The sequence below is a fragment of the Triturus cristatus genome, chromosome 7 (genome assembly GCF_964204655.1).
Source record: "Triturus cristatus chromosome 7, aTriCri1.1, whole genome shotgun sequence".
NCBI lineage: Eukaryota > Metazoa > Chordata > Amphibia > Caudata > Salamandridae > Triturus > Triturus cristatus.
Genome location: NC_140590.1, coordinates 405,380,511 through 405,407,839, shown reverse-complemented (window position 1 = coordinate 405,407,839; position 27,329 = coordinate 405,380,511). Strand labels below are relative to the sequence as shown.

At 46.1% G+C, this 27,329-nt stretch overlaps 1 protein-coding gene across 1 annotated transcript in view; it reads left to right on the top strand.

The window, feature by feature from the left end:
* The window catches only part of TRIM28 (tripartite motif containing 28), a 563,778-nt gene that overhangs the window by 151,949 nt on the left and 384,500 nt on the right, over positions 1–27,329 (top strand). The window contains exon 7 of the mRNA XM_085616663.1: positions 23,099–23,245. Within this exon, the coding sequence (XP_085472789.1) occupies positions 23,099–23,245 (147 nt within the window). The remainder of the gene's footprint in view (positions 1–23,098; positions 23,246–27,329) is intronic.

Sequence of the window (27,329 nt, the reverse complement as noted above, 5' to 3'; positions counted from 1 at the left end):
TCTCGATTAGCACAGAGCATATGGAGATGGGCAATCCCGCAAAAAGTCTTTCTCCTGGCACAACATGTCCCAGGGATACAAAACACCATGGCAGATCTGCTCAGCAGACAAACGCAGCAAATGCACGAATGGGAACTGCATCCACAAGTTCTTCACCCATTCTTTCACAAGTGGGGGCATCCTCGGATAGACCTCTTCGCCACCCACGAAAACAAAAAATGCCCAAGCTTCGCCGCCAGATACCCACACCCATTGTCCAAAGGCAATGCGATATGGATGAACTGGTCAGGCAAATATGCATACGCCTTTCCGCCTCTCCCGCTAATTCAATTAGTGGTAAGGAAGCTACAACAGCCCTCCCTCACACTCATTCTGGTAGCTCCAACATGGGCCAAGCAGCCGTGGTACACCACACTACTACAGCTCTCAGTGGTACCACACCAAAAATTACACCTGTCCCCATGCCTCCTAACCGAGAACCATGGAGAGATCAGCCACCCGGACCCAGCTCAGCTCAACCTTGCGATCTGGCTCCTGAAATCTTAGAATTTGGATACCTTAACCCTCCCCCTGATTGCATGAACATTATTAGGGAAGTCAGACGTCCTACCACTCGAGTATGCTATGCCGCAAAGTGGAAAAGATTTGTCATTTACTGCCGTAACAATACAATCAACCCTTTAGATGTATCCATACATCACATCATATGTTACCTGCTCCATCTACAAAGGTGTAACCTGGCATACACGTCCATCCGTTTACACCTAGCAGCAATTGCTGCTTACCTGCAAAACAGACAGCATTTATCACTTTTCAGAGTGCCTGCTATTAAAGCTTTCATGGAAGGCCTTAAAAGAGTAATTCCACCCAGAGCACCACCCTCACCTGTGTGGAATCTAAACGTAGTTCATACAAGGCTGATGGGACCGCCTTTCGAACCAATGCATAAATGTGAGCTACAGTTCCTTACTTGGAAAACATCTTTTCTCGTAGCTATCACTTCCCTTAGAAGGGTTAGTGAAATACAAGCGTTCACTACACAAGAACCTTTTCTACAGATACATCACAATAAGGTGATACTTCGCACAAATCCAAAATTTCTGCCTAAGGTCATTTCCCCCTTCCATCTCAATCAATCGGTGGAATTACCGGTATTTTTTCTCACAACCTCAATCTGTTGCAGAAAGGGCTCTACATACACTTGATGTTAAAAGGGCTTTACTTTACTATATACAAAGAACGCAATCTTTTAGAAAGACTAAACGGTTGTTTGTCTCGTTCTCTCCACCACATAAAGGCAACCCCATCTCAAAATCAGGGATAGCTAGGTGGATTGTAAAATGCATACAAATTTGCTATCACAAAGCAAAAAGAACATTATCTGTTCCACCTAAAGCCCACTCTACAAGAAAGATAGGGGCTTCTATGGCGTTTCTAGGGAACATACCCTTAGATGACATCTGCAAAGCAGCCACATGGTCAACACCGCACACCTTCACAAAACATTACTGTGTAGATGTGCACACCAAACAACAAGCTAGTGTGGTCGCCGCTAGGGTTGGGTACTGCTATATAATCTATGCACAGTGTATAATCTGCAGCTCATATGCCTCGAACGGAATATGCTACTTACCAGTATGCATCTTTTCTTGGCATGTAGAGCTGCAGATCTATACACGCCCACCAGTCTCCCCGGCTACCTGTATCCGTTCCAGTCTATCTTATTTGGATACAACACATATGGGTTTCTTTACTATTATCACTACGCTCCATCTTTTCCCTGCTGGCGAAAAACAATCTGAGGATGGAGCCGAAGCCCATGCGCAGTACGGACCGAAGGAGGAGTCACCGAACTCGTGACTTCCAAAGACTGTCCAAGAGGAAAAACAACTGCAAACATCCGGGCCCAACACCAGATGGCGATCTATGCACAGTGTATAGATCTGCAGCTCTACATGCCAAGAACAGATGCATACTGGTAAGTAGCATATCCCCTTTCCCCAAGAGGTCCAAGCCAAAATTATTGACATGCCGTTTGATGGGGAGTTACTATTTGGCCGGCATGTCGATGAGGCCCTTCAGGCTATTAAAGACACGGAGACGGCGAGATCCCTTGGTAGCCTTCAATTTCGCAAGTCGTCCTTTAGAGGTGCTAAAGGACGTGGATCCTTCTCCAATAGGGGAGGTTACAATCAACAAAGGTCATACCAAACCTCTCAAGGTAATCAAAGATATCAGCCCTACAGGCAGAAGTCATACGGACAGCGAGGTAACTCCTACTCGCAATCAAGAAGGAAGCCCTCCCACCGTGGACGGGATTCAACTAAAAAACAATGAGATACGCCACCTGCCACCATTTCTGCCGTTCCCCCAGTCAAAAGTTGGAGGAAGAATATCCCAATTCTACTCGAACTGGTCCGCAATTAAAACAGACAAGTGGGTTCTGGATATAGTGGCCAGAGGCCATATTCTAGAGTTCATAAAGATTCCCCAAACTCTCCTCCCAAAGGACCACCTCCTGCTCATCTCAAGAAGCTTTTTTCCCAAATATATCTGATGATTTGGAAAGGAGCAATCGAAAAGGTCCCTCCTTTACAAAGAGGAACAGGATTTTATTCAAGATTTTTCCTGATACTAAAAAAGTTGGGAGAATGGCCCCCCATTCTAGACCTTCGCACCCTCAACAAATACATGAAAAAGTTATCTTTCAGAATGTTAACTCTTCAAGAAATCCTTGAACTGCTTTCGGCGGGGGATCACATGGCCACCCTCTACCTCCAAGACGCTTATTTTCATGTGCCAATCTTACCCAGACACAGAAAATGTTTACGGTTCAGATTGAATTGTAAGTCCCTGCCAGCCAGAGTTCTTCCGTTTGGAGTACGATCAGCACCCCTTGTGTTTACAAAGGTCCTAGCACCGGTGGCCGCACCCCATCGTCTGGAAGGAATTCAAATTTTCCTATACTTGGACGACACCCTTATCAAACCACAAACGCACATGTTCAGAGATGTCTGTCACTGTTCCAATCTCCGGGTCTCTCCATAAACTTCGAAAAATCTCATCTGATTCCATCACAGAGAAAGACCTTTTTGGGAGCCACATTGGACACCCAGCTAACTCAGGACTCAAGATCTGAAAACTAGCTCGCTTATTGCGATCAACAAGTCTTTCCTAGGGATGATTTCTTCCTGCATCCCATTGATACCCAACTGCCGTTTCAGAATGAGACCATTGCAAGAAGAACTCAACCTTCAATGGTTGCAGATTTCGGGGTCCTTCGACGATATCGTTCGCATCACTCCTTGGATGCGAGAAGCCTTCCTTTGGTGGAATCAAAGAACGTAAGGGAAGGATGTGCATTCCTGTTCGAACTGCCGAATTTCACTATAACCACAGATGCTTCCCTCGAGGGATGGGGGGGCGCACCATCAAGGGATGACTGTCAACGGCAAGTGGAACATCCAACAAAAGAAGTGGCATATCAACCTTCTGGAGTTGCGAGCCATTTTCTTGACCCTGAAGTCATTTCGAACCGTCCTTCGGGGAGCCTCCGTACTAATTCTAACAGACAACACTACAAGTATGCATTATTTAAACAAGCAGGGAGGGACGAAGTCAGCCCTACTATCTCAACAAGCTCAAAAGATCTGGGACTGGGCGATTTGTCACAAGATCAGCCTTTCCGCTATTCATGTTCCAGGAGTCTCCAATGTTCGAGCGGATTCCCTCAGCAGGTCAACAATATCCAATCACAAGTGGGAGCTACATCAACCAACTTTAAACCGAGTCTTTCGGGAGTGGGGCCACCCCAATCTAGACCTGTTTGCGACCAGCCAGAACCGCAAATGCCCATCCTTTGCAAGTTGGGTTACCCACAACGACTCATCCGGGAATGCGTTTTCGATGAATTGGTCGCAGATATATGCCTACGCCTTTCCTCCGATTCCGTTGGTTCCCAGAGTTCTCCGCAAGATCAAGAAACAACCTTACCCCGTGATACTCATTGCTCCCAGATGGCCTCGCCAATATTGGTTCACCGAACTTCTCCTTCTCTTGGAGTGCGATTCCCATACAGTTTCAACCAATACCGAACCTTCTGTCCATGAGATTAGCAGCATGGCTCCTCAACACCTTGAATTCGCACACCTAAATATTCCTGCAGACTGTCAGGAAGTTTTAGCTAATGCTTGAGCGCCTGCTACTATTAAAACATACAAGCTAAAATGGAAGAGATTTTGCATGTGGTGTCAATCTGTCAATATACATCCAATACATGCAAGACCAGAACAAAGTTTACCGTTCTTTCTTCACTTGGCAAGATCGGGCCTATCCCATTCTACTTTGAAAGTGTTGGCGGCGATTTCAAGGTTTCGGCAGGATGGATCTAATTCTCTTTATTCAAATAGTTATTCAGCAATTCTTCAAGGGATTGTTTCGGATGTTCCCCCTATTCAGCGTCCACCTCCATCCTGGCATCTTAATGTAGTCCTTACACAACTTATGTGGCACCCCTTTGAACCTATTCATAAAGTGGACTTAAAGTTCCTTTCATGGAAAGTTTCTTTGCTATTGGCTCTGACATGTTATAGAGAACAGTGGTCCCTATTCAGGAGGAATACAGTGTGATAGATAACCATACACTTAGAATAGAATGTGTCTTTTGTCCAACCGGACAAGAATTTATTTTCATAGTATTTTTCAAAAGTAGTATCAAATAAAACATTCAAATGACAAGTGGGCACAGCCGTGACCAACAGAACACAAGACAGAACAATGAACACAGACTTGGCCAAAAGGCAAGCCAAAATGGGTCTGTACAGTTGTTCTCAGTATAGACCGACACAAATTAATCATTTAACACCATTGCACAATGTGTTATAGCTTGAGTCTAGTGCATAGGGTGTTTGGGTGTCGACGACGTTTCGATGCCACATTAAATATAGGGCATCATCTTCAGGACAAACAAATAATGCACTGCTGTCTTGATAATATATCACACCTTTTTTACAATTCTAAGGTGGCAGAGTCGACGGTTCATTATAGGCGCAGGAGCGCTCAACATCTTGACTTTGGGGGTTGCTGACACCAGCGGGATCAATTCTGTTTGCTTTATGGCAGAAAGTCCTGTTGGGTGCTGTGTGCCAGCTGTTGGAGAATGCACGATCGCATTACTTCAGTGAGCGTGGGCAGTATCGCCGCATCTGCTTCGGAGTTTCAATGGCTCTGACATCAGCAAGGAGAGTCAGTGACATTCAAGCTTTCACTATTAAGCCAGCTTTTCTTCAATTCACCTCAAAATCAGTAGTGCTACGCACCAATCCCAGCTTCATGCCAAAAGTACCTGGGTACTTCCATCTTAATGAACCAATAATTTTAAAGGCATTCTTCCCAAATCCGCTGATAACTGCGATAAGGGCCTGGCATTCCCTTGACATCAGAAGATGTCTCAAGTTCTATTTACAACGGACTGCAACAATCCGTGAATCGGACCAACTGTTTGTGGCATATGGTAGATTACGTCAAGGATATTCTGCTTCCAAACGGACCATAGCTCGTTGGATTTCTGCTGCAATTTGTCTATGCCATCAACAGGCGGGAAGACCTTTGCAGGCAACCCCAAGAGCGCATTCTACGAGAGCAATTTCTTCATCTACCGCTTTCTTTGCCGGTGTGCCTCTTCATCAAATCTGCAGAGCGACAACTTGGTCCAACAGACACACTTTTACCAAGCACTACTGTTTGGAGGCCTCAAGCGATGCAGATGCGTCAGTGGGACAGGCTGTTCTCCGCATTCTTTTTAAATAAAGTGAGCCTCTGTTACCCCTTCTCCACTACGCTCCCTTTCTTTTTTTTTTTTTTAAGATGCTTATTACATACTGTTTCTATGTTTTTAAATTGTTCTGCATATGTTGAACACAAATGTATTTATGTAGGATTATGACAATATTGGTACTTCATTTCATGATATATGTATTTATATACCGTTTTTACATATATATATAATATACACACACACTATGGTACAAAGGGCGTCTTACGAGAAGTATGTTCTGTACTGCTATCTACTCTAATTCAGGCATGTGAATCTATGAAAGACACCCTAATACTTGAGAAGAACAATAGTTACTTACCTGTAATCTGTGGTTCTCCAGTATTGGTGTCTTTCATAGATTCACATGCAACCTACCCACCTCCTCTCAGGCTGGTTTAGGCTATCATGCTTTGGTTTATTCCTGTGCAAGAAAATCTGAGAGCCTGAGCCTCTGGGGAGAGCATTCTGGTGGGTGCTGTCGCCTGATTGCCTGCAGTTTGGACTATACATAATGACTATGATAGTCAGAAGTGTGAAAGTTTTTTCTTGTAGCTTAGGGCTACTTTACTTCCTGGTTTTATGTTACCACGGTGTTTTTTTTTTTTTTTTGTGGTTATTATGTGCATAATTATTGCTTTTTTTATGTACGGTGGGACCCCCCCCCCCTCCCCCCCTCCCCCCTCCGACAACGGGTAATGATTCAGGCATGTGAATCTATGAAAGACACCCTAATACTGGAGAACAGCAAATTCACACAATGTAACTCTGCCCAGCTCTAGCTCAACAAAATGTATTATTGGTTTTCCTGGACACAACAAAAATCACTAGGTCAATTACCAGCAATGACTGGTCAAATACTAGTCAGTCTGTAAATACACTTGCCTCCCATACCTGAAGCCATAAATTTGACAAGGACAAAGTTGGGTGAAATATAGAATGCTTGCAGCCAGCAACATCCCTTGAACACGAAAATAGCATAAAAAGAGTAGACTGAGAATAAACATCTGCAACATTGGACTTCCTACAAGGACTGCAGTGTAACCTGGAAAAAGACTTCTAAGGAGGTTTCATGAACATAAACATGCCATTGGTGTAAAGTGGGAGAGCTTCAACAGTTGCATTCTGTAGCAGTGATGCTTTCAGTAAACCTGATCTGGATACTGTGAGAAGGTTTGTATTAGTTCAGGTTACAGATTCTCTCTTTCTCGTGGGATCTGTACTCTGTTCAGGTAAGGATCCTTTATGCTTTTCACCAGGTTACCATCGGTCAGAGGCCTAAGCAGTCAATCTAGCTGGCTCAGAATGGCAACTGTACCAGTGATGAAGATAAAGTGTGATGTAATAGATGTGGAAGCATTATGATTGCACTAAATCACAGACTACAGGTAAGTAACTATTGGTTCGAGGCATGTGGGCTGCTGAATTCATATCTGTGCATAGATCGCCGCCTAGTGTTGGGTCCGGATGTTTGCACGTTGTTGTCCTGGAAGAGTCTTCGAAGTATCCTAGGATAGGTGACTCCTCCCCTGGACTACAGTGCGCATGTGCATCCTCTCCATCCTCAGATTGTTTTTTTTCCGCCATTGGGTTCGGATGTGCTTATCTTGACTCAAGTTAGGAAAAACTTTTTCCAGGCCAAAAGGCCTTTAGTTCACGTCGGTACTGTTCCCGATCGGTATCGATAGTATATTGTTAGTTTACTAACTTCCAGAACCAACTTTTTCGCATTTTACCCGACCATCGACCCGTCATCGACGATGGAATCGAGGACACCATTCAAGCGGTGTCCTGTATGCAATGCGAAATATCCCCATATCGACGTCCATCCGGTGTGCAACAAATGCCTTTCACCGGATCACGACAAATCTACATGTATGGCCTGTGCCCGATTCCGATCCAAGAAGACTCTTCGGAATCGACGAGCAGCGAGACTCGAAGCGCAGCAAGCGGCACCGGCCCCGGCCAACATCTTCAGCGCCGAAGACGAATATGTCGAAGACGTGGAGAACCTACCCTCCAGCCCCGCTTCCGAACACGACTCCGGATCGGAAGACGTCGAAGAACGACTCTTTTCCAGAGATGAAGCCGACACCGAGGTAGGAGACTACAATGAGGCCTTAGGGGCCGAAGAGAGTAGCTCCGGTGACGAGCAAGGCCTACCCGTACAGACTGAGGATATCCCAGTGCGCCAGTCTATGGCTCCGGTCGAGGGATCGCCTTCGGGCCTTACCCAAGACCTATCCCGCAGTTCTTCGGCCCCGCCCTCTGGCCCGGCCTCGGACATTCAGCGGCAGCCATTACTACCCTAAACGGCTGGTTTCCATTCTTCGAAACCGAAACCGAAAGCTGCATTGGTTCAACCGAAACCGAAAGTGACGCTGGTCGGATCGAGGCCCACCACACCTTCGACGCCAGCAAAACCCGTCGGCGCCGACCGCACCAAACGAGACTTCGGTGCCGAGCTTGCAGCAGCCGACGTCGGCGCCGAAACACGGAAAAAGAGCTTCGGTGCCACCAAACCTACTCGGCTCCCGGCACCGACACAATCGGCTCCAACCCCAAAGGTCAAACTGCCTGCTGCGTCTCACACCGCTTCGACAGCACCACCAAAGGCACACTCATCAAAGACGTCGACGGCCATTACCGCCCCTCGACTCGATGACTCACCGGCACCGAAGAAGTCCACGCCCGCCTCTACAGAACCGGTCGGCACAAAGGACTCGATGGCACTCCAGGTGCGGACCGTTGCTGCGCAACGCACCAAACACAAAGCAGTCCTCCAGGACACGTCAGGCTCCGAGCCGATAAAAGCTCCAACAGCCTCTTCGGCACCGGCCAACATCACTTTTGGCCTGCCGCCATCCACGGCCCCAAAACTGTTCCAAATCAGAACACGGGTCACCCACACCACGTTCACGCCTGCCGAACGCTCTCCTGCGGAGACGTCTCCATCACATATCGACGCCGACACCGGCAGGATGATGCTCCACAAGAGGAGAATAACTTCCGAGCCAGCTTTGGACTCCTACCGGATCCCGCTTAAGAAAAAGCTGCCAGTGGCTTCGGAACCAGTTCTTTACGAACCTCTCCATTCCTCTTACCAGGATCCACAGTCCTTCTCTCCCACACACTCCGACACAGACGTTTCGGAGGACTACATGGGTGACCACGTCCCCTACCCCGGAGAGATGGACCCTGAAGGCCAACAGGACCCTGACCAAGCTTGGGATGACCCTGTAGACTCGGGTGCACCTATGGATACACAGGACCCGCAACTCTATGGAGCAAAAACATCTCCCACAGAGGACACTGCCGCATTCAATTGAACGTGCTGCGGCCAATCATGGGGTGCAACTCCACTCTGACACCGTAGAGGACGACTTTCTCATGGATACTTTCGCATCCTCAGAAAGGAATATAAAAACTCCACCCATGTTAAAGGGTGTCCTCAAACCAGCAAAGGACATCTTCAAAGAACCCACCAGGGCAAGAGTAATAAACCCCAGGATCGACAAGAAATACAGGTCGGCGCCTGGGGACCCTACCTACATTAGAGGCCAGTTACCTCTAGATTCCATTGTAGTTGCGAATGCTCGCAAACGGGCACACTCGCAAACAGGTGATGCTCCTCCCCCGGACAAAGAGTCCAAGGTGCTAGAGACCTCCGGCAAACTGGTTGCGGCCCAGGCAGCTAACACGGCGCATTGCCAATACTCAGGCGCTCCTCGCCCGCTACGATCGAGCACACTACGACACATTAGAACAATTACTCCAACATCTCCCTGACCAATTCAAAGAAGGTGCAGAGATCCTCATCAGGGAGGGACAACTCCTCACAAATGCATCCATTAAGTGTGCACTGGATGCCGCAGATACAGCTGCCAGAGCCATAAACACTAGCGTCATGTTGCGACGACACGCCTGGTTGCGAATCTCCGGATTCAAACCTGAGGTACAAAATAACATCCTCAACCAGCCTGTCAACCCCGACTACTTATTCGGGCCGGAGGTTGACACCACCCTAGAGAAAATAAAAAAGGACACAGACACTGCAAAGTCCATGGGGGCTCTCCAAACGCAGTCCTTTCGGAGTGGCTCCTTTCGTCGCCCCGGAAATAGAGGAGCAGGTAGAGGACAGGGGTCACAGCAAACCTACAACAAAGGCAACACACAAAGCACCTACGATAAAAACACCCGGGGTGGATATCGTGGCACCAGCACAAAGGGCAGAGGACGCGGGTACGGCAACACCAGGTCCTCCCCCAAGAACAAACAGTGACGCCCTCTCCCTTCCTCCCGACCACATAACACCTGTCGGGGGAAGGCTACAAAGGTTCCTGTCCACGTGGAACTCCATCACCACGGACAGGTGGGTCAAAGACATTGTCAAACACGGTTACTGCCTAGAATTAACCTCAACTCCACCCACAATACCTCCAAAACACCGTCCTATGTCCTCAGAGCACTTAACGCTCTTACAGCAGGAGGTGCTAAGTATGCTACTAAAAGGCGCAATAGAGGTCGTACCCGTCCACGAGCAAGGTACGGGGGTGTACTCCCTTTACTTTTTAATACCAAAAAAGGACGGGTCACTCAGACCTATATTAGACCGGAGACCCCTGAACCGCTACATTCTCTCCGAGCATTTTCACATGCTCACTTTACAGCAAGTCCTCCCGCTGCTCAAGCAGGGAGACTTCCTGGCCACACTGGACCTCAAGGATGCGTATTTCCACATACCCATTCACCCCTCACACAAAAAATACCTCAGGTTCACTGTTCAGGGGCAGCACTACCAATTCAAAGTCCTTCCCTTCGGCGTGACAACAGCACCCAGGGTTTTCACAAAGTGCCTAGCTACTGTGGTGGCACATCTACGGAGGCAGCACATACACGTCTACCCTTACCTGGACAACTGGCTTGTTCAAGCGAAGTCAGCCCAGCAATGTGCCAGCCACATGTCCCGCACCATTCACCTCCTTCAGTCTGGGATTCTCACTAAATTACCCCAAATCCCATCTCCAGCCCGCACACGTACAACAGTACCTAGGTGCGACTATAGACACTCTGGCGGCCACAGCTCAGCCAAATTTAGTGAGAATCAACAGCATGCAAATGCTGATTTCCAAGTTCAAACCACACCACACCCTTCCCGCGCGAGTGTTCATGCAGTTGATAGGCATGATGGCCTCCTGCATTTTCATAGTCCCACACGCGAGACTACATATGCCACCGCTTCAGGAGTGCTTAGCACGTCAGTGGAATCAGGCTCAATGACAGCTGAAAGACCTAGTGTTGGTGAGCGGTCGGGCATACAACTCTCTGCATTGGTGGAATCCACAAAACCTTTGCAAGGGCCGACCGTTCCAAGAGCCTGTTCCACAAATAATACTGACAGCGGACGCGTCTCTCCAGGGATGGGGAGCTCATGTACTCCACTACACAGTGCAGGGACTATGGACAACACAACAGAAGAAGATGCACATCAACCTTCTGGAACTGATGGCAATCTTCCTGGCAATGAAGGCATTCAAAGTACACTTGTGCAACAAAGTCGTGTTGATCCGGACGGACAACATGACCGCCATGTACTACATACAGAAGCAAGGAGGAACACACTCTCCACAGTTGTCTCATCTGGCTCAGAGCATGTGGAAGTGGGCCATTCAGAGGAACATGTTCCTCATGGCAGAACACCTCCCCGGCAAGGACAACCAGATGGCGGATCTGCTCAGCAGACACAGCCACCAGATGCACGAGTGGGAGTTACACCCATCAGTACTCCAACCGTACTTCCAGCAATGGGGTCATCCAGAGATAGACCTATTCGCCACAAGCGAAAACGCCAAAGCTTTGCCGCCAGGTTCCCACATCCGCAGTCGCAGGGCAATGCGATATGGATGAACTGGTCCGGCAGATTTGCGTACGCTTTTCCCCCAGCACCACTGATACCGCTGGTGGCACGCAAACTGCGTCAACACTCGCTGACGCTCGTCCTGGTTGCTCCAACGTGGGCACGCCAGCCATGGTACACCACCTTTCTCGAACTTTCCGTGGTGCCGCATCAAAGGCTGCGGATCAAACCCGCGCATTTGACGCAGAACCATGGAGAGATTCAGCACCCAGACCCGCAACAGCTGAACCTGGCAATCTGGCTCCTGAAGTCCTAGAGTTTGGCTACCTAAACCTGCCACCTGACTGTATGGACATCATTAAGGAGGCCAGGAGACCCACTACCAGAGCTTGCTATGCAGCCAAATGGAAAAGGTTCGTCATTTATTGCAATAATAATGACATTAACCCGCTAGACGCATCCATACAAAACATAATTTGTTACCTCTTACACCTATACCGATGCAATCTGGCGTACACCTCTATACGTGTCCATTTGACCGCAATATCAGCCTATCTGCAGACCAGGCAGCACCTCTCTCTATTCAGAGTGCCTGCCATCAAAGCATTCTTGGAAGGACTCAAACGAGTAATTCCTCCAAGCCACCCACCGGCTCCAATGTGGAACCTCAACTTGGTCCTCACACGCCTGGTGGGTCCACCCTTTGAACCTCTACACTCATGCGAGCTTCAATTCCTTACCTGGAAAGTAGCTTTCCTAGTAGCGATCACTTCTTTAAGAAGAGTTAGTGAACTCCAGGCACTAACCGTTCAAGAGCCATTTATACAGGTTCACGCCAACAGGGTCGTACTACGTACCAACCCCAAATTCATGCCCAAGGTGGTATCGCAGTTCCACATGAATCAAACTATTGAACTGCCTGTTTTCTTTCGAAACCCACAAACTGTCGCAGAAAGAGCACTCCATACACTAGATGTAAAGAGGGCCCTCATGTACTATATCAACAGGACTAAAGTCTTTAGGAAAACAAAACAACTTTTCGTTGCCTTTGCCCCACACCACAAAGGTAACGCTATCTCCAAAGCAGGTATAGCCAGATGGATCGTTAAATGTATTCAAATTTGCTATCAAAAGGCTAAACGCACATTAACGATTCCCCCACGAGCCCACTCAACACGTAAGTTAGGGGCCTCCATGGCTTTCCTAGGAAACATTCCTTTGCATGATATATGTAGAGCAGCCACCTGGTCCACTACACATACATTTACCAAACACTATTGTGTAGATGTGCAATCAAAACAGCAGGCAGCTGTAGGACAGGCTGTTCTCAAAACACTTTTTCAGACCGCTGCAGCTGGCACTGGTAGCCGCCGCTAATAGAGGGCACTGCTATGTATTCTATGCACAGATATGAATTCAGCAGCCCACATGCCTCGAACTGAATATGCTACTTACCAGTATGCATCTGTTCTTGGCATGTAGGGCTGCTGACATTCATATCGCCCTCCCTCCTCCCCGGCGCCTGTAGCAGCTGCAGCTCTCAGAATTACTGTAAGCATGGTCATCACTTTCTGTATCTACTCCATCACTGCCACAATGGCGAAAAACAATCTGAGGATGGAGAGGATGCCCATGCGCACTGTAGTCCAGGGGAGGAGTCGCCTATCCCAGGATACTTCGAAGACTCTTCCAGGACAACAACGTGCAAACATCCGGACCCAACACTAGGCGGCGATCTATGCACAGATATGAATGTCAGCAGCCCTACATGCCAAGAACAGATGCATACTGGTAAGCAGCATATTCATTCTTATTGCAGTTGCCACTCAGAACAGGCGTACAAACTACAGTGACCATGAAAACTTCGTCTATTGCTTTTACACATCCTGTAGTCTATATTCTCCTTCCATGCACAATATCTGCTTGCAAAGTTATCTGGCCCACTTCCTGTTCCAACCTCTCGCTCTGCAATTGGTGCAGTGTTTGGAACTGTCTGGTATCGTGAGAAACGCTAATAGCTGGACCTCATTAACAACAAAAGGTTTGATGCCATGTTGCCTAAACTTTGAGGGTGAAGTTACAGAAGTCGAAGCAGTAACTCTAATAACCAGGTACAGAAAAAGAGCACAGCTGTGAGCTGATGTCTCGAAGTCAAAAACATTTTTAAGTCCAAACTCAGAAAGTGACTATCACTTTCGGAGAAGACAAATCCTTCTTGAGTGGGCTGCCCTGAAACAGTAGCTGCCACTGTGTAACCAGAGGCTGGATCCTTGAAGCTATTTGGTCCTTATGGTCTTTGGAGATATCTTCCAGAAATTGTCTGAGTCCCAATGCAGAATGGGACTTACTCATTTATTCAGAGGTGCTGGGAGACCTGACTGGGATGAACTTGAAACTCTGCCCAACACTGGGGAACTGCTCGTCAAATATTTTTTTCCTCGCCGGTCTCCGTGAAGTTCTGAAGGAAATGCTTTTCAAAGTCTCCAAACGTTCTTCAATGCCCTACCAACTACAGAAATGCACTTTTAGAGCCCCGGGACCTCAAAAGATGACATGTAGAGACTCCTAGGGTGGCAGGCAGAGACCAAAAGCAAAATTCCAATATAGTTCCTTTTGTCACAGATCAGCAGACCTATCCAGGAAAAGCCCTCTTGCAGCAAGTTGTGTCGCTGAGCACCAGAGGTGGTCAGCCAACTTGACAATTGGAGTCTTCTTCCTTGTCCTGTGTGCAAGCTGAAGCAGGTACATTTTTCAGGTCACACACAGCAGAACCAGTCCTTTTCTGATCTTCCACATATCCGGTAAGTGTTGTGAGAAGATGCCTTGGGGTCCTGCATCAGCTAGTGGGTGGAGGTGACTTTGGGGGACTCCCTAACCAATGGGGTGAATGTCATGGGGAGGGGGTAAGGGGGGGGGGGGGGAGACCCTATCCTCCTGTTTGCCCCATTGCTAACAACCCCACTGTGCCCTTCACTTTCAAAATTCAAGATGGATATATGCATCTCATGTAGTGCAAAGCCAGTGTGGTCACCAAGATGTGTAGCCAGGCTAATTAGCACACCCCTCTATCATCATCCCTCCTCTATGGTTCTGTGGATAGCGTACCTTTCAAATCCTTTAGTGCTTGCCTGATTGTGGGGACAAAAGCTAGGGTTTTTTCAGGTACCACTTAACATTTACTTGTAACGGGGAATGCTCATGTATTTTGTATCCAATTCCTGGGCCAGCCCCACCTGGTTTTCGTCCCAGAGGAAGAAAACACTTCCCCACTCCCAAGCCATTGTTTCTGCTCAGAGCAGTTTTCAAACCTTGTTCACTCCTACTTCAGGTTAAGTACTAGCTGAGAAATTGCTGGAGAGCTAATACCGACTAGCGTCCATGAGTTTTTGACGGGGAAAGGGTAACTTCATAAATAGGAGATTTCTAATATATTTAATAAAAATACAACTTCACCATTAGAAGGGATTTTTAATAAATATATAAATAGGGCTTTGGAGTCTGTGGCTGGTACAGGTCACACGTTATAGAAGTGACCCTGGTTTCCTATGTGCCAGCTACAGCTACAGCCTGATCAGTGGCAACATCGTTTAGGGCCTCGTCATTGGGAGAACATGCCATTTCTAATGCCACATGTTCCACTTTTAAATATTATGTGCCTTAGCTTGTGGGCATTGATCTGTGCTTAGGGGTGACTTATTTAGTATTTAAAATCAGATCTGTGCTTTTCTGGTCTGTGCAACAGGGTTCAAGCTGCTACAGTCAGGCTACACAGTGTAGGCCTAAAGCTATGGTTCGAGGCATATGAGCTGCAGATTGTACTCTGTGCATAGATCGCCATCTGGTGTTGGGCTCGGATGCTTGCACTTTGTTGTTGTTTTGGAAGAGTCTTTTGTAGTCACAAGATAGGTGACTCCTCCCTTGGATGATAGTGTGCATGGGCATCGACTCCATCCTCAGATTGTTTTTTTCCGCCATCTGGTTCGGATGTAAGTTCTGCGCTCCGGTTCGGCACCATATTCTCCAAACCTTTTCGACGTGCAAACTATCTAAAACTCAACGGTATTGTTTTCGATCGCGTGATCTTCGACGCGCACCTCAACTACTCGATTCTGGTCATCGACCCGGGCCGCTGAGCCTATCGAAAAGGACTCCATTTAAAAAATGCCCCCAGTGTGGAGCTAAATTCCCACACAGTGACCACCACAAGGTCTGTAACCTGTGTCTCTCGCCCGAGCACGACGAGAACAATTTCCAGGCCTGCGCCTCTTTTCGATCCAAAAAGACCATCCGTGATCGCCGGCCCCGACGACGACACATGGTGCAGCGAGCAGCTCCGGAACCGGTGAACATCTTCGATGAAGGACCCGATGTACCGGAGGAGGATTCTGAAGACCTGGAAATCTTGCCCGAAGCAGACGACTCAGACGACCACATCACTCCTTGTCAACGAGTGAGTGCAATTGCGCCTACCCCAACCCCACCCGAAAAAAAGAAGGCCCTGGTCAAGACTTTGCCTGATGGCCCCAGTCGCGACCGAAAACAAGCTTCAGAAGCCCCTTCCCCCGGGCCCGGCTCCGAAGATAAGGGACAAGCCTTCCGGTTGCTCTGGACCGAGCATACCTCATCTCAGTGTTCCGCAGGCACCTTCTGCACCGAAGCCGGGCGTGCAGCCTACCCCCACAGACATTGGCACCAAACACTTCGACGCTGAAAGAAAAGGCATCAGATCCAAAACCAAAACATTCGGAAACGAAAAAAAATTCCGCCTCCACATCCAAGCCGAAGGACCCCAAACCAACTCCCAAGGCCCCGGAGCAGAAATCCAAACCTCGCTCTGACTCGAAGAAATCGGCGCCGTGAGCGGTTACTGAAGAGAGAAATTTTTCGACCGGATCCTATCGATCCGAAACAAAAAAACTCTCCACATTGACCCCAAAACAGGACATGTGGCTACTGTTCCACACAAGAAGAGGAAACTGGACACACCAGGCATTCCTTTTGTGCCTGTGAAGAGAAAAGACTGTGCCACTTCACCTATACGACCCTCTTCTCCTGTTCTTCCTCCTAAGCCTGTCTCTCCTCCACATTCTCCTATACTTCCACCAAACTCACCACTACCATAGGTTGAAGATGATTTAGGCGATGGGGGAGGCAACAATGACCCTTTCACTGACCCTGATGACAACACAGACGTACCACAGGACGATTGGGATGATTATGACCCAGTAGATCCTCCAGACCTCCCTGATCCCTATGCATATCCAACAAAGCCATCTCCCTCAGATGACAATATTGGCTTTGGTCCGCTTGTAAATAGAGCTACTCTGTACCATGGTGTTCATATGCATTCTGACCCTGCAGACGAGGACTTTCTACTCGACACATTTGAACAGTCACAAAAGACAACAAACCCTGCCAATGTTAAAAGGTGTCAATAAACATGCCCCCGACATATTCAAGGACCCTGTTAGGGCTAGAATTCTCAATCCCAGGATTGACAAAAAATATAAACCCGCTCCCAATGATCCCACATACATACATCAAGTGTCAACTACCTTTTAGATTCACTAGTGGTAATTAATGCTAGGAAACGTGCCAACTCTCAGACCTCCAGTGATGCGCCACCTCCGGATAAAGAGTGAAAGTTGTTAGATAATTCCGGCAAGAGTTGCTGCCCAGGCAGCTAATCACTGGAGGATAGCCAACACACAGGCATTACTTGCTAGGTACAATAGGGCTCACTATGACCAACTAGAAACCCTATTGCAACATTTACCTGAACAATAGAAGACCAAAGCCATGGATTTTATTCCGGAGGGCAAATTAATAACTAATGCATCAATCAAGTGTGCCCTTGGCGCAGCTGACACCGCCTCTAGGTCCATTAACACTAGCGTGTTACTCAGGCGACATGCCTGGTTCTGCATCTCTGGCTTCAAACAGAAGGTGCAAACAACTATCCTCAATCAGCTGTTCAATCAAGGACAACTTTTTGGACCGGCTGTTGACATCACTCTAGAAAAAATGAAAAAGGGCACCACAGACTGCTAAATCCATGGGGGCATTACAGTCTCCATTCACACGTGGTTCCCCTCGTCGCTCCTTCTAGAGGAGAATCCAAAAACATCGGAGCAGACACTGCCTCTTCTTCCTACAAGAACACCACACAAACATCCCCCAACAGGGGAAATAACAACAAAGGGAGAGGCTGAGGTAACAACAACACTTGCACCTCCCCCACTAATAAGCAGCGACTTCCCTCCACTTCCTCCAGACCATTCCACCCCAGTCGGAGGGAGACTATCACAGTTCCTACCTGTCTGGACTTCCATCACCACCGACAAGTGGGTAAGACAAATGATACAGTATGGTTACTGCCTGGAACTTACAGCAACCCCACCCACAATACCACCCAAATAGCGTCCAGTGTCCACGGAACATCTCGCGCTCTTAAAACAGGAGGTTCTCTCACTGCTTCAAAAGCAAGCAATAGAACTAGTTCCCCTACAGCATCAAGGAACAGGGGTTTACTCGCTGTACTTCCTAATACCCAAAAAGGACGGCACCCTAAGGCCAATACTCTACCTCAGACCTCTCAATTTCTACATACAGCCAGATCATTCGCATATGATCACTCTTCAACAGGACCTCCCACTACTTCAACAAGGCGACTTCCTTGCTGCACTAGATCTCAAGGATGCCTACTTCCACATTCCCATACACCCTGCTCACAGGAAATACCTAAGATTCATAGTGAACGGACAACACTATCCGTTCAAAGTCCTTCCATTCGGGGTGACCACCGCACCCAGGGTGTTCACAAAGTGCCTTGTAGTAGTAGCAGCACACTTGAGACAGCAAATCCAGGTCTTTCCATACCTCGATGACTGGCTGATAAAAGCCAAGTCATTCAGCTAGTGTGTTCATCACATTCATCAAACCATCCAGCTACTACACAACTCGGGATTCATAGTAAACTACACCAAGTCACATCTTCAGCCCTCCCATATACATCAGTATCTAGGGGCCACATTAGACCCCTCCAGAGCTCTTGGCATATCCCAATCCAGCCAGGATAGCCAGTATACCAACCCTAATCGACAAATTTCAGCCACAGCATTCCCTCCCAGCAAGGGTATTCATGCAACTCATAGAAATGATGGCCTCTTGCATTTTTATCGTACCTCACGCAAGATTTCAGATGCGCCCCTTACAAGAATGCCTAGCACATCAGTGGAACCAGGCTCAAGGACAACTTACAGATGTGGTGTTGGCGGACAACCGCACACATCGCTCTCTGCAGTGATGGAAAACACAACCTTTCCAAAGGGCGGCCGTTCCTAGAGCCAGTTCCACAGATAGTGCTAACAGCAGACGCTTCACTCACCACCTGGGGAGCCCATCTCCTAAACCACACAATTCAAGACAAGTGGACCACTCAACAAAATGTGTTCCACATCAATCACCTAGAATTACTGGCAATATTTCTAGCATTAAAATCGTTCCAAGTGCATCTACACCACAAGACTGTCCTTGTCCCGACGGATAATATGACAGCTATGTATTACATACAAAAACAAGGAGGCACACATGCTTCACAGTTCTCTCAACTGGCGCAAAGCATATGGAGATGGGCCATTCCACAAAACATATACCTTCTAGCAAAACACCTTCCAGGAGTTCACAATCCGATTGCGGACCTGGTAAGTCGACAGACACAGCAGATACACGAATGGGAACTTCATCCCCAAGTTCTTCAACCATTTTTCCAAATGTGGGCTCAACCAGACATAGATCTGTTCGCCACCCACGCAAATGCAAAATGCCCAACCTTCACCGCCAGGTTTCCACACCCGTTATCCAAGGTAAATGCGATATGGATGAACTGGTCAGGCAGATTTGCGTACGCTTTTCCGCCACTCCGACTGATTTCCCCTAGTAGTACGCAAGCTCAGACAACAGTCTGTCAAGATGATCCTAGTAGCTCCCACATGGACACGGCAACTGTGGTTCACAACACTCCTTGAACTTTCAGTAGTTACACACCAAAAGGTACATCTCTCCCCAACGTTGCTAACGCATAACCATGGAGAGATAAGGCACCCCGATCCAGGACAACTGAATCTAGCGATCTGGCTCCTGAAGTCCTAGAGTTCGGTTACCTTAACCTCCCACCGGACTGTATGAACATCATTAAAGAAGCCAGACGCCCTACTGCTAGAGCTTGCTATGCAGCAGAATGGAAAAGATTTGTCATCTCCTGCGTTAACAATATCGATCCGCTGGATGCTTCAATCCAGGACATCATTTGCTATCTGCTACACTTACAAAGGTGTAATCTAGCATATTCATCCATGAGATTACATCTAGCAGCACTTGCCGCTTATTTACAAAACAGGCAACACTTGTCACTATTTAGAGTACCTGCAATTAAAGCCTTTATGGAGGGCCTTAAAAGGATAATTCCCCCCCAGACTGCCAGCCTCTCCAGTGTGGATTTAAAAAAAAATTCTTACTAGGTTCATGGGTCCCCCATTTGAACCTCTACACAAATGTGAACTGCTGTTTGTCACGTGGAAAGTAACTTTCCATGTCGTAATTGCCTCTCTCAGGAGGGTAAGTGAGATCCAGGCTTTTACCATACAAGAACCTTTCTTACAAATACATCATAACTAGGTGGTTCTTAGAACAAATCCAAAATTCCTTCCCAAATCCAAATTAATCTCTGCTTTTCACCTTAACCAATCAGTGGAGTTACCAGTGTTTTTCCAAAACCCGGACTCCGTAGCAGAGAGAGCTCTTCACACACTGGACGTCAAAAGCGCCCTACTTTTTTACATTGACAGGACTAAGCCCTTTAGAAAGACAAAAGAACAGTTTGTAGCCTTCATACCACCACATAAAGGTAACCACATCTCCAAAGCTGGGATCTCTAGGTGGATAGTCCAATGCATTCAAATATGCTACCAAAAGTCTAAACGCACATTAACAATTCCCCCTAGGGTGCACTCAACACGCAAGCAAGGGGCTTCCATGGCATTCTTACTGAACATTCCCTTAGATGACATCTGTAAAGCAGCAACATGGTCTACACCACACACCTTCCCAAACACTATTGTGTTGACGTGCAGGCTAAGCAACAGGCTTCTGTAGGCCAAGCTGTTCTTAAAACACTTTTTCAATCCACTGCAACAGATACAGGTGACCACCGCTAGGGGAGACACTGCTGTACATTCTATGCACAGTGTACAAGCTGCAGCTCATATGCCTCGAATGGAAAATGCTACTTACCAGTATGCATCTGTTCTTGGCACGTAGAGCTGCAGAGTTGTACACGCCCTCCCGCCTCCCCGGAACCTTTATCTGTCCCAGTATTATCTTAATTAGATACATTCACATGGACATCTCTTTATTTCTTACTAACTCCATTTCCATCATGGCGAAAAACAATCTGAGGATGGAGTCGATGCCCATGTGCACTATCATCCAAGGGAGGAGTTACCTATTTTGTGACTACAAAAGACTCTTTCTAAAAAACAAGGTGCAAGCATCCGAGCACAGCACCAGATGGCAATCTAGTCACAGTGTACAATTCTGCAGCTCTACATGCCAAGAACAGATGCATACTGGTAAGTAGCGTTTTCCTTTTCATTGCCACTATAGTTGATGGCACAATAGGTGCTGCAGTCTACAAGTGGTATTTAACTTTCCATGGGTTTAATTTTTTCACCATATACTATAGCCTTCTATAAAATCTGAATCTGACAATATGGTTTTAAGCCAATTTCAACATGTTTTATGGGTCAGAAGGCACATCCTTGGCACTGGATAGCAGTATCCCATTGTTAGTGCATTTGAGCAGGTGAGTCCCCTCTTCAATCCCTGCCCCCTTGCTCCCCTCCCACCCCCTTCCCCAAACAAGTGGTGACCCTCCACAAAAGGGATCACTTTGGAATTCTTCTGTTCTTGGTTTAACTTTTTGCTCCACAATTTTTATTTGAGAATTACTCAACAGCCAGATATCGATCAAAATTCAACACACCTGTATTCACTGGTCACGGTTTTGCAACAATTTGGCGCAGACCACTTCCATAGTTCGCAGTCCTAGATTTGGGCTGAACCATGCCTCCTTCGATAATCTTGGTCATAGTCAATGTTAACAGAAATATATTGGTAAAGCTCCAACTCGGTCTGGCGGTGTTCTCACCACAGAAATTTCTGGCAGTCTGTGTTTTGTTTTTTTATTACTTCAGCTTACTTGTGTTTCACTAATGAATTTCTTTACTTGTGTTTTTAAAATAAAACCCTAACTGAACTGTGATGTTAATGAGTGTATTGTTCTATCCTAATGTAAATAAGTTTCTCACCACCTCCTCACATAAATCTTAACTGTTATTCCTTTCTACCCTGAGAGAATAAAGTAAATTGTCTAGTTAATCGGAGTTTAACAGTATTTTGGTCCTGTGAAACAAGCTGTAAAAAGTATCTGAACTGGATGCTACTTGCAGACCACTGCTTGCCCAGAGCTCCAAGAGGAGGCCTCACACAATCCTAATGTGTTAGTGAAAGCAGTGGGTTGAGTCTCATAAGACCCATGTAATCAAATAAAAACCTTCCTCCTATATGAAAGCAAAGTTTTTACACTACACTCTGCACTTCTCAGCAAGGCTGCTGGAGTATTAATTGAATTGAGCAAACACAATAAGATGATGGATGGAGCACTGAAACCTTTCAGACACTCGCCCTCAGTCACTATTAAATCTGGGTTGAATCAGTCATCGTTCTTTTGCTCACTTCGCCCCCCCCCAGTTCAGACCCAGCCATTTGCAAATCAGTCTTGACCCTGTTCCTCATGGGAACAGTCAGCCCGAAATGCCAAGCGGTGTCTTTCCTGGACCAGAAACAAGCATCCTGGGACTGGTTTCCGGGTAATACCCCTCAACTGCCAGGCTAGCTTGAATCCAGTGACAAAGTGAGCAACGGACCCATGTCTTGGCATACCCTGCCTATTTAGGGCAAACAAAGCAAACCCAATAAGATGATGAATGGTATTAATTGAATTGGACACACTTGGCAGAAACACTTCCCTCCTCTGCTTATGCTATTCGGAGTACAAAGTATTGTAATTGCTTTAAACAACTTAATAGGAGCTTAATTGTTAAGACCTGGGCTGGTGTCTAGTCTGCAGGGGTACTTTTAAAACCAGGGAAAGACTGTACTGAACCGGGTCATGCATTGAGAGATTCTGTACATTAGATGTTCGGATGGGACAAATTCTCCTTATGGGCCCCATTTTCCTTATGGCAAAGCTAACTCTCTAGTCTTGGTGGTTAGTGATCAGGATACACGGGAAATCTTTCGGATTCAAAATAAATATAGGTGAATTTCTATTGAAATCGTTCTCTGTTCTTTTTCTGTTTTGGCCATAGAGGGTGACTGAGGGACAGCAAGAGAAACTGGAAAGACAGCACTGGAACATGACAAAACTGCAGCGGCATCAGGAGCACATTCTACGATTTTCATCCTGGGCCCTGGAGAGTGACAATAACACAGCGTTGCTTCTCTCTAAGAAGTTGGTAAGTTATTTTGATGTGTTTTTTTTTATTTTTATTTTAACTTGCCTGCCATTCAGCCTGAGCACCCCAATAAGTTCTCCTTTGTGCCAACGGTGTTTAAGCAATCTTCTAGACTTTGTTAATGTTTGTGATAGTAGACCTACGATTTTGGATGTAGATCTAAAATATCGCGGATGGATTAAATAGTGGCCACAATATTCTGAGCAAAATGTCAGTACAAAAGTTTTTATAGGTTGTTTTTATAAACTTTTTACTAGTTTTTATTTTGGGCTTGTTTAACCTGCACACATCTGCAAAAAAGTGTACATTTACTTAGGTTTGATTTGTCCTTTTCCTTTTTTTTGTATGCTTTTTATGGTGAATTATAGGGACTGTATAGTTCAACAAGAATGTAGTTTGTTTAGTCTCTTTTTTGCAACTTAAACTCCCAAAAATGTATGTGTAAGGCAGGGTGGTTTGTGAACTTCAATTTGAATGTGAACTGGGTTTCTATCCGAACGTTTATGGGGCACCACCAAAGACAGATGCGTAGGTAGGTTTTTGAGACCACCCTGGATGATTCTGGGGCACATGTAGGAAGCTGGCTCAGTATATACTATATCAAAGTAAGGTATAGTGTTTACAGAGTTCAGTAGAACCCCAAAGGTAGGTATATGTAAAAGTAGATGGCACCTTACTTTCATTTTGTGGTAGTGTGGGCGAAGAGCAAGGCTTTATCAGAGGGTAGTGTTAAGCATTTGTTGTACACACACTATCACCAAATGATTGTCACACACTCAGACTGAACTCAGATCAATTGGTTTGGTATAAAAAAATATTCTTTTAGTTATTTTATTTTCCTAGAACCAAGCAAGCCTGGCACAGGTAAGTGATAAAAACTTTGCAGTGCTAATACAGTTTTGAATTGCAGTTGTGTATATACTTTGGTTGGGTTACAGTTTGAATTACTGGTAATGCAATGCTGTGAAATACTGTACAGATACTTTGTATTTACTTTTCACTAGCAGGTCATGTAAATTACTTTTCAGATGACTTTTCTTACACAGTGTAGTATACCTGGATACTACACTGGGACAATTTCTGTAAACAGGCAAGTAAAAGCGTTTGTTATTCAGTTTTAAAGATTTTCATAGGTTTTCCAACTCCAATGTTCACATAAAAAGAGTCAATGTTAACCTACGGAGGAAAATTGGGTTATCGGTTCAAAGGTAAGTATTCTGTTGTGGGAGTTGGTGTTCTGGGGGTAGACTAAGGGGCCCCCCAGGGTCAAGGGTGCACTCTTGTTACACCCTCAGCAGCACTAGGGCGGCCGGAAGCAGTGTGTTGAGGCCCAGTGTTATCCATGAGCAGGCCAGAAGGTTGTGGGAGCAAAGCTCCTGGACTTAAGCTCAGGGCAAATGGGGGTTCAAGATGGCACCAAAGGTGCACCCTCAGCGGCACTAGGGCAGCTGGGTGCAGAGTGCAGGTTTGTCCTCGGCTGCCCTGTTCGTTTCAAAGGGGAGTCTCTGTGAGAAAGTGCCATCTTTCTTGCATGGTAAGCCCCCACTTTTTGCTGAATTGCTGAATGTACTTTGACTGAGTGTGCCCTGGACTCCTGCCAATCAGGTGCCCAGGGCCTATGTTCCTTCCCTAAAAACTTCAAACCCAAATTGGCAAACCCTGGCCACTTCTCAGCCCCTTGTAAATGGTACCCTAGGTACCCAGGGCCTTGTGACCAGGGAAGGCCTCTAAGGGCTGCAGCACTCATTGTGCCACCCTTAGAGGCCCTGTACCCTAACGCACACACACTGCCCTTGCAGGTTGAGGTGCCTGGGCACAAGACAAAACCAAGAGTCGACATGGCCCACATCCCTGTGTCAAAAGGGAAAGTGAGAAAACCCACCTAGTACCTCGCACTATTCACAGACTTGGGGAATCCCCCCAAGGACTCATATTTAATCAGAATTTTTCCAAATAACATTTCAAAATAGAAAAAACTTTACACAAATGTAAGTAAACACAAACATTTTTAGTATTGAACCATTTGATCTGAAATTGGAGTTCACATTGGTACAACAAGTTAATGGTTTCTTAACTATGTGTACAAATTAACTGGTTCACATTTGAACAAAATATAGCTGGTTTATACATGAAGAAAATTGCTTTCAATTCGTAGGTGGAAAAATGCCCAATGCATTTCGGGATTATACACATCCCTTCGTCAAGGGCCGTCCTAAAACAAATAAAAGCTTCATACATTTTTCATAATTGAAACCTTGTGAAAATACTAATGCAGTGATGTTCAAGTGGAGGTTAGTAATAACACGCAGCATGCTTAGCGCTTGAAGCCGTGGTTTAATTCAACTTCTGTAGAGATACCCTATGTAGGTGTGGTGACCACAACTGTGAGCATGAGTCATGCGAGATATGGTTGACATTGATGATATTCATATAAAGAATGTGATGTGGAAATTGAAAGGCACAATATTATTAGCCCGTAAAAGGAAATTAGAATGCGTGGAGGTGCAGATTAAAAGAAATGCACGAGCCTGAAGTTGCTCACCTGAAAACAAGGTTGATCACGCAAACCAGTATCACAACCGAATGGAGTGTAAGAGAGATCTGTAACACGAAGCGTATAATAAATGGAATTACAACCACGAATGGAAACAGAAGCATGGAAAATCCAACTAGAGGTCCTCAATCAAACTTGACCAATATGAATAGGAACTCCAAGAGGGCAAACTTCGTAAATTTAAAAGAGACACAATAGACTATAAACTAAATGAGGTATACACCTGGGCGGACATATACTCTAGAAGGAGATTTGATAACAAATGAACATCATCATCAGATGAAAGCACTATTTCTGACCAAGAACTAACTACTAAAAGAAGACCACTACCAACTCAACCATCAACTTCAGGTACAAGCACTACAGTCAGAGTCTTCCTCAACAACGGTACAATCGCCTTTTTTACCACAAGCCGCGGATTTAACCCGTCCCCCAGAAAAACAAGGCGAGGAAAGAGAAAAATCAGGCAAATCACTCAGGAGCGGGAAGACAGTAACCTAGTGATTAACATCTCATCACACACCTTGAATAAAGACCAAATAGACATTCTTTCAAAAGGATTGTCATTTGTACCAACCAACAAAACAACGTTACTAGATGTTGAAGTGGATTTATACAAATTCATGCGGCAACTACGATTAAAACACTTTTTCACCAACATTGCTCCACCTGGTGATCAAGCAACACCAAGCCTTCCCAATCCATTTAAATCTCGTAGCAAATTCGTACCTCCGGTGTCTCACAAAATCTTGGACACTTTTGAACGACTGGTACACAAAGACATCGCCCTCATCAATTTTCAAACCTCTAAACAGAACAACTTCACCCAAAGAGAACGATCACTCATTACCAACATTGCTAACAATCCAGATCTCACTTTAAAACCAGCAGATAAAGGAGGTGCCATAGTCCTCATGGACACCTTATACTACAAGCCTAAAGTTTATGAACATGTCATGGATACCAACACCTACATGTCCCTACCCCAGGATCCTACTACACAATTGAACAATATACTGTTTCAATTACTACAGGAAGCAGTTGAACAAGATTGGATTACAGATCAGATTAAGAATTTCCTCACCACCTCACATGCCAGACGTCCCAAATTGTACATGATCCCCAAAATCCACAAAAACCCGTCAGTACCTCCATTTCGTCCCATCGTTTCAGCTTGTGGATCTATTTTTGAACCTTTAGGAAAATTTGTCGATCATTATTTACAACAATTTGTCCAAAAATGGCCATCATACATTAAAGACACTACACACTTTTTACAACAGTTGAACACACTACAGGACACTGATCTTTCCAACATCATTTAATGCACAATTGATGTTACGGCATTGTATACATCCATTCCACACCAAGCTGGCCTAGAAGCCACAGAGTGGGCACTGCTTCAATCATCAGACATAGGAGTAGAAAAATTGTTTATCCTCAAAATCCTACACTTTTGCCTCAACCACAGTTATTTTGAGGGGGATGGACAGTTCTACGCCCAACTCACGGGAACTTCCATGGGTTTCT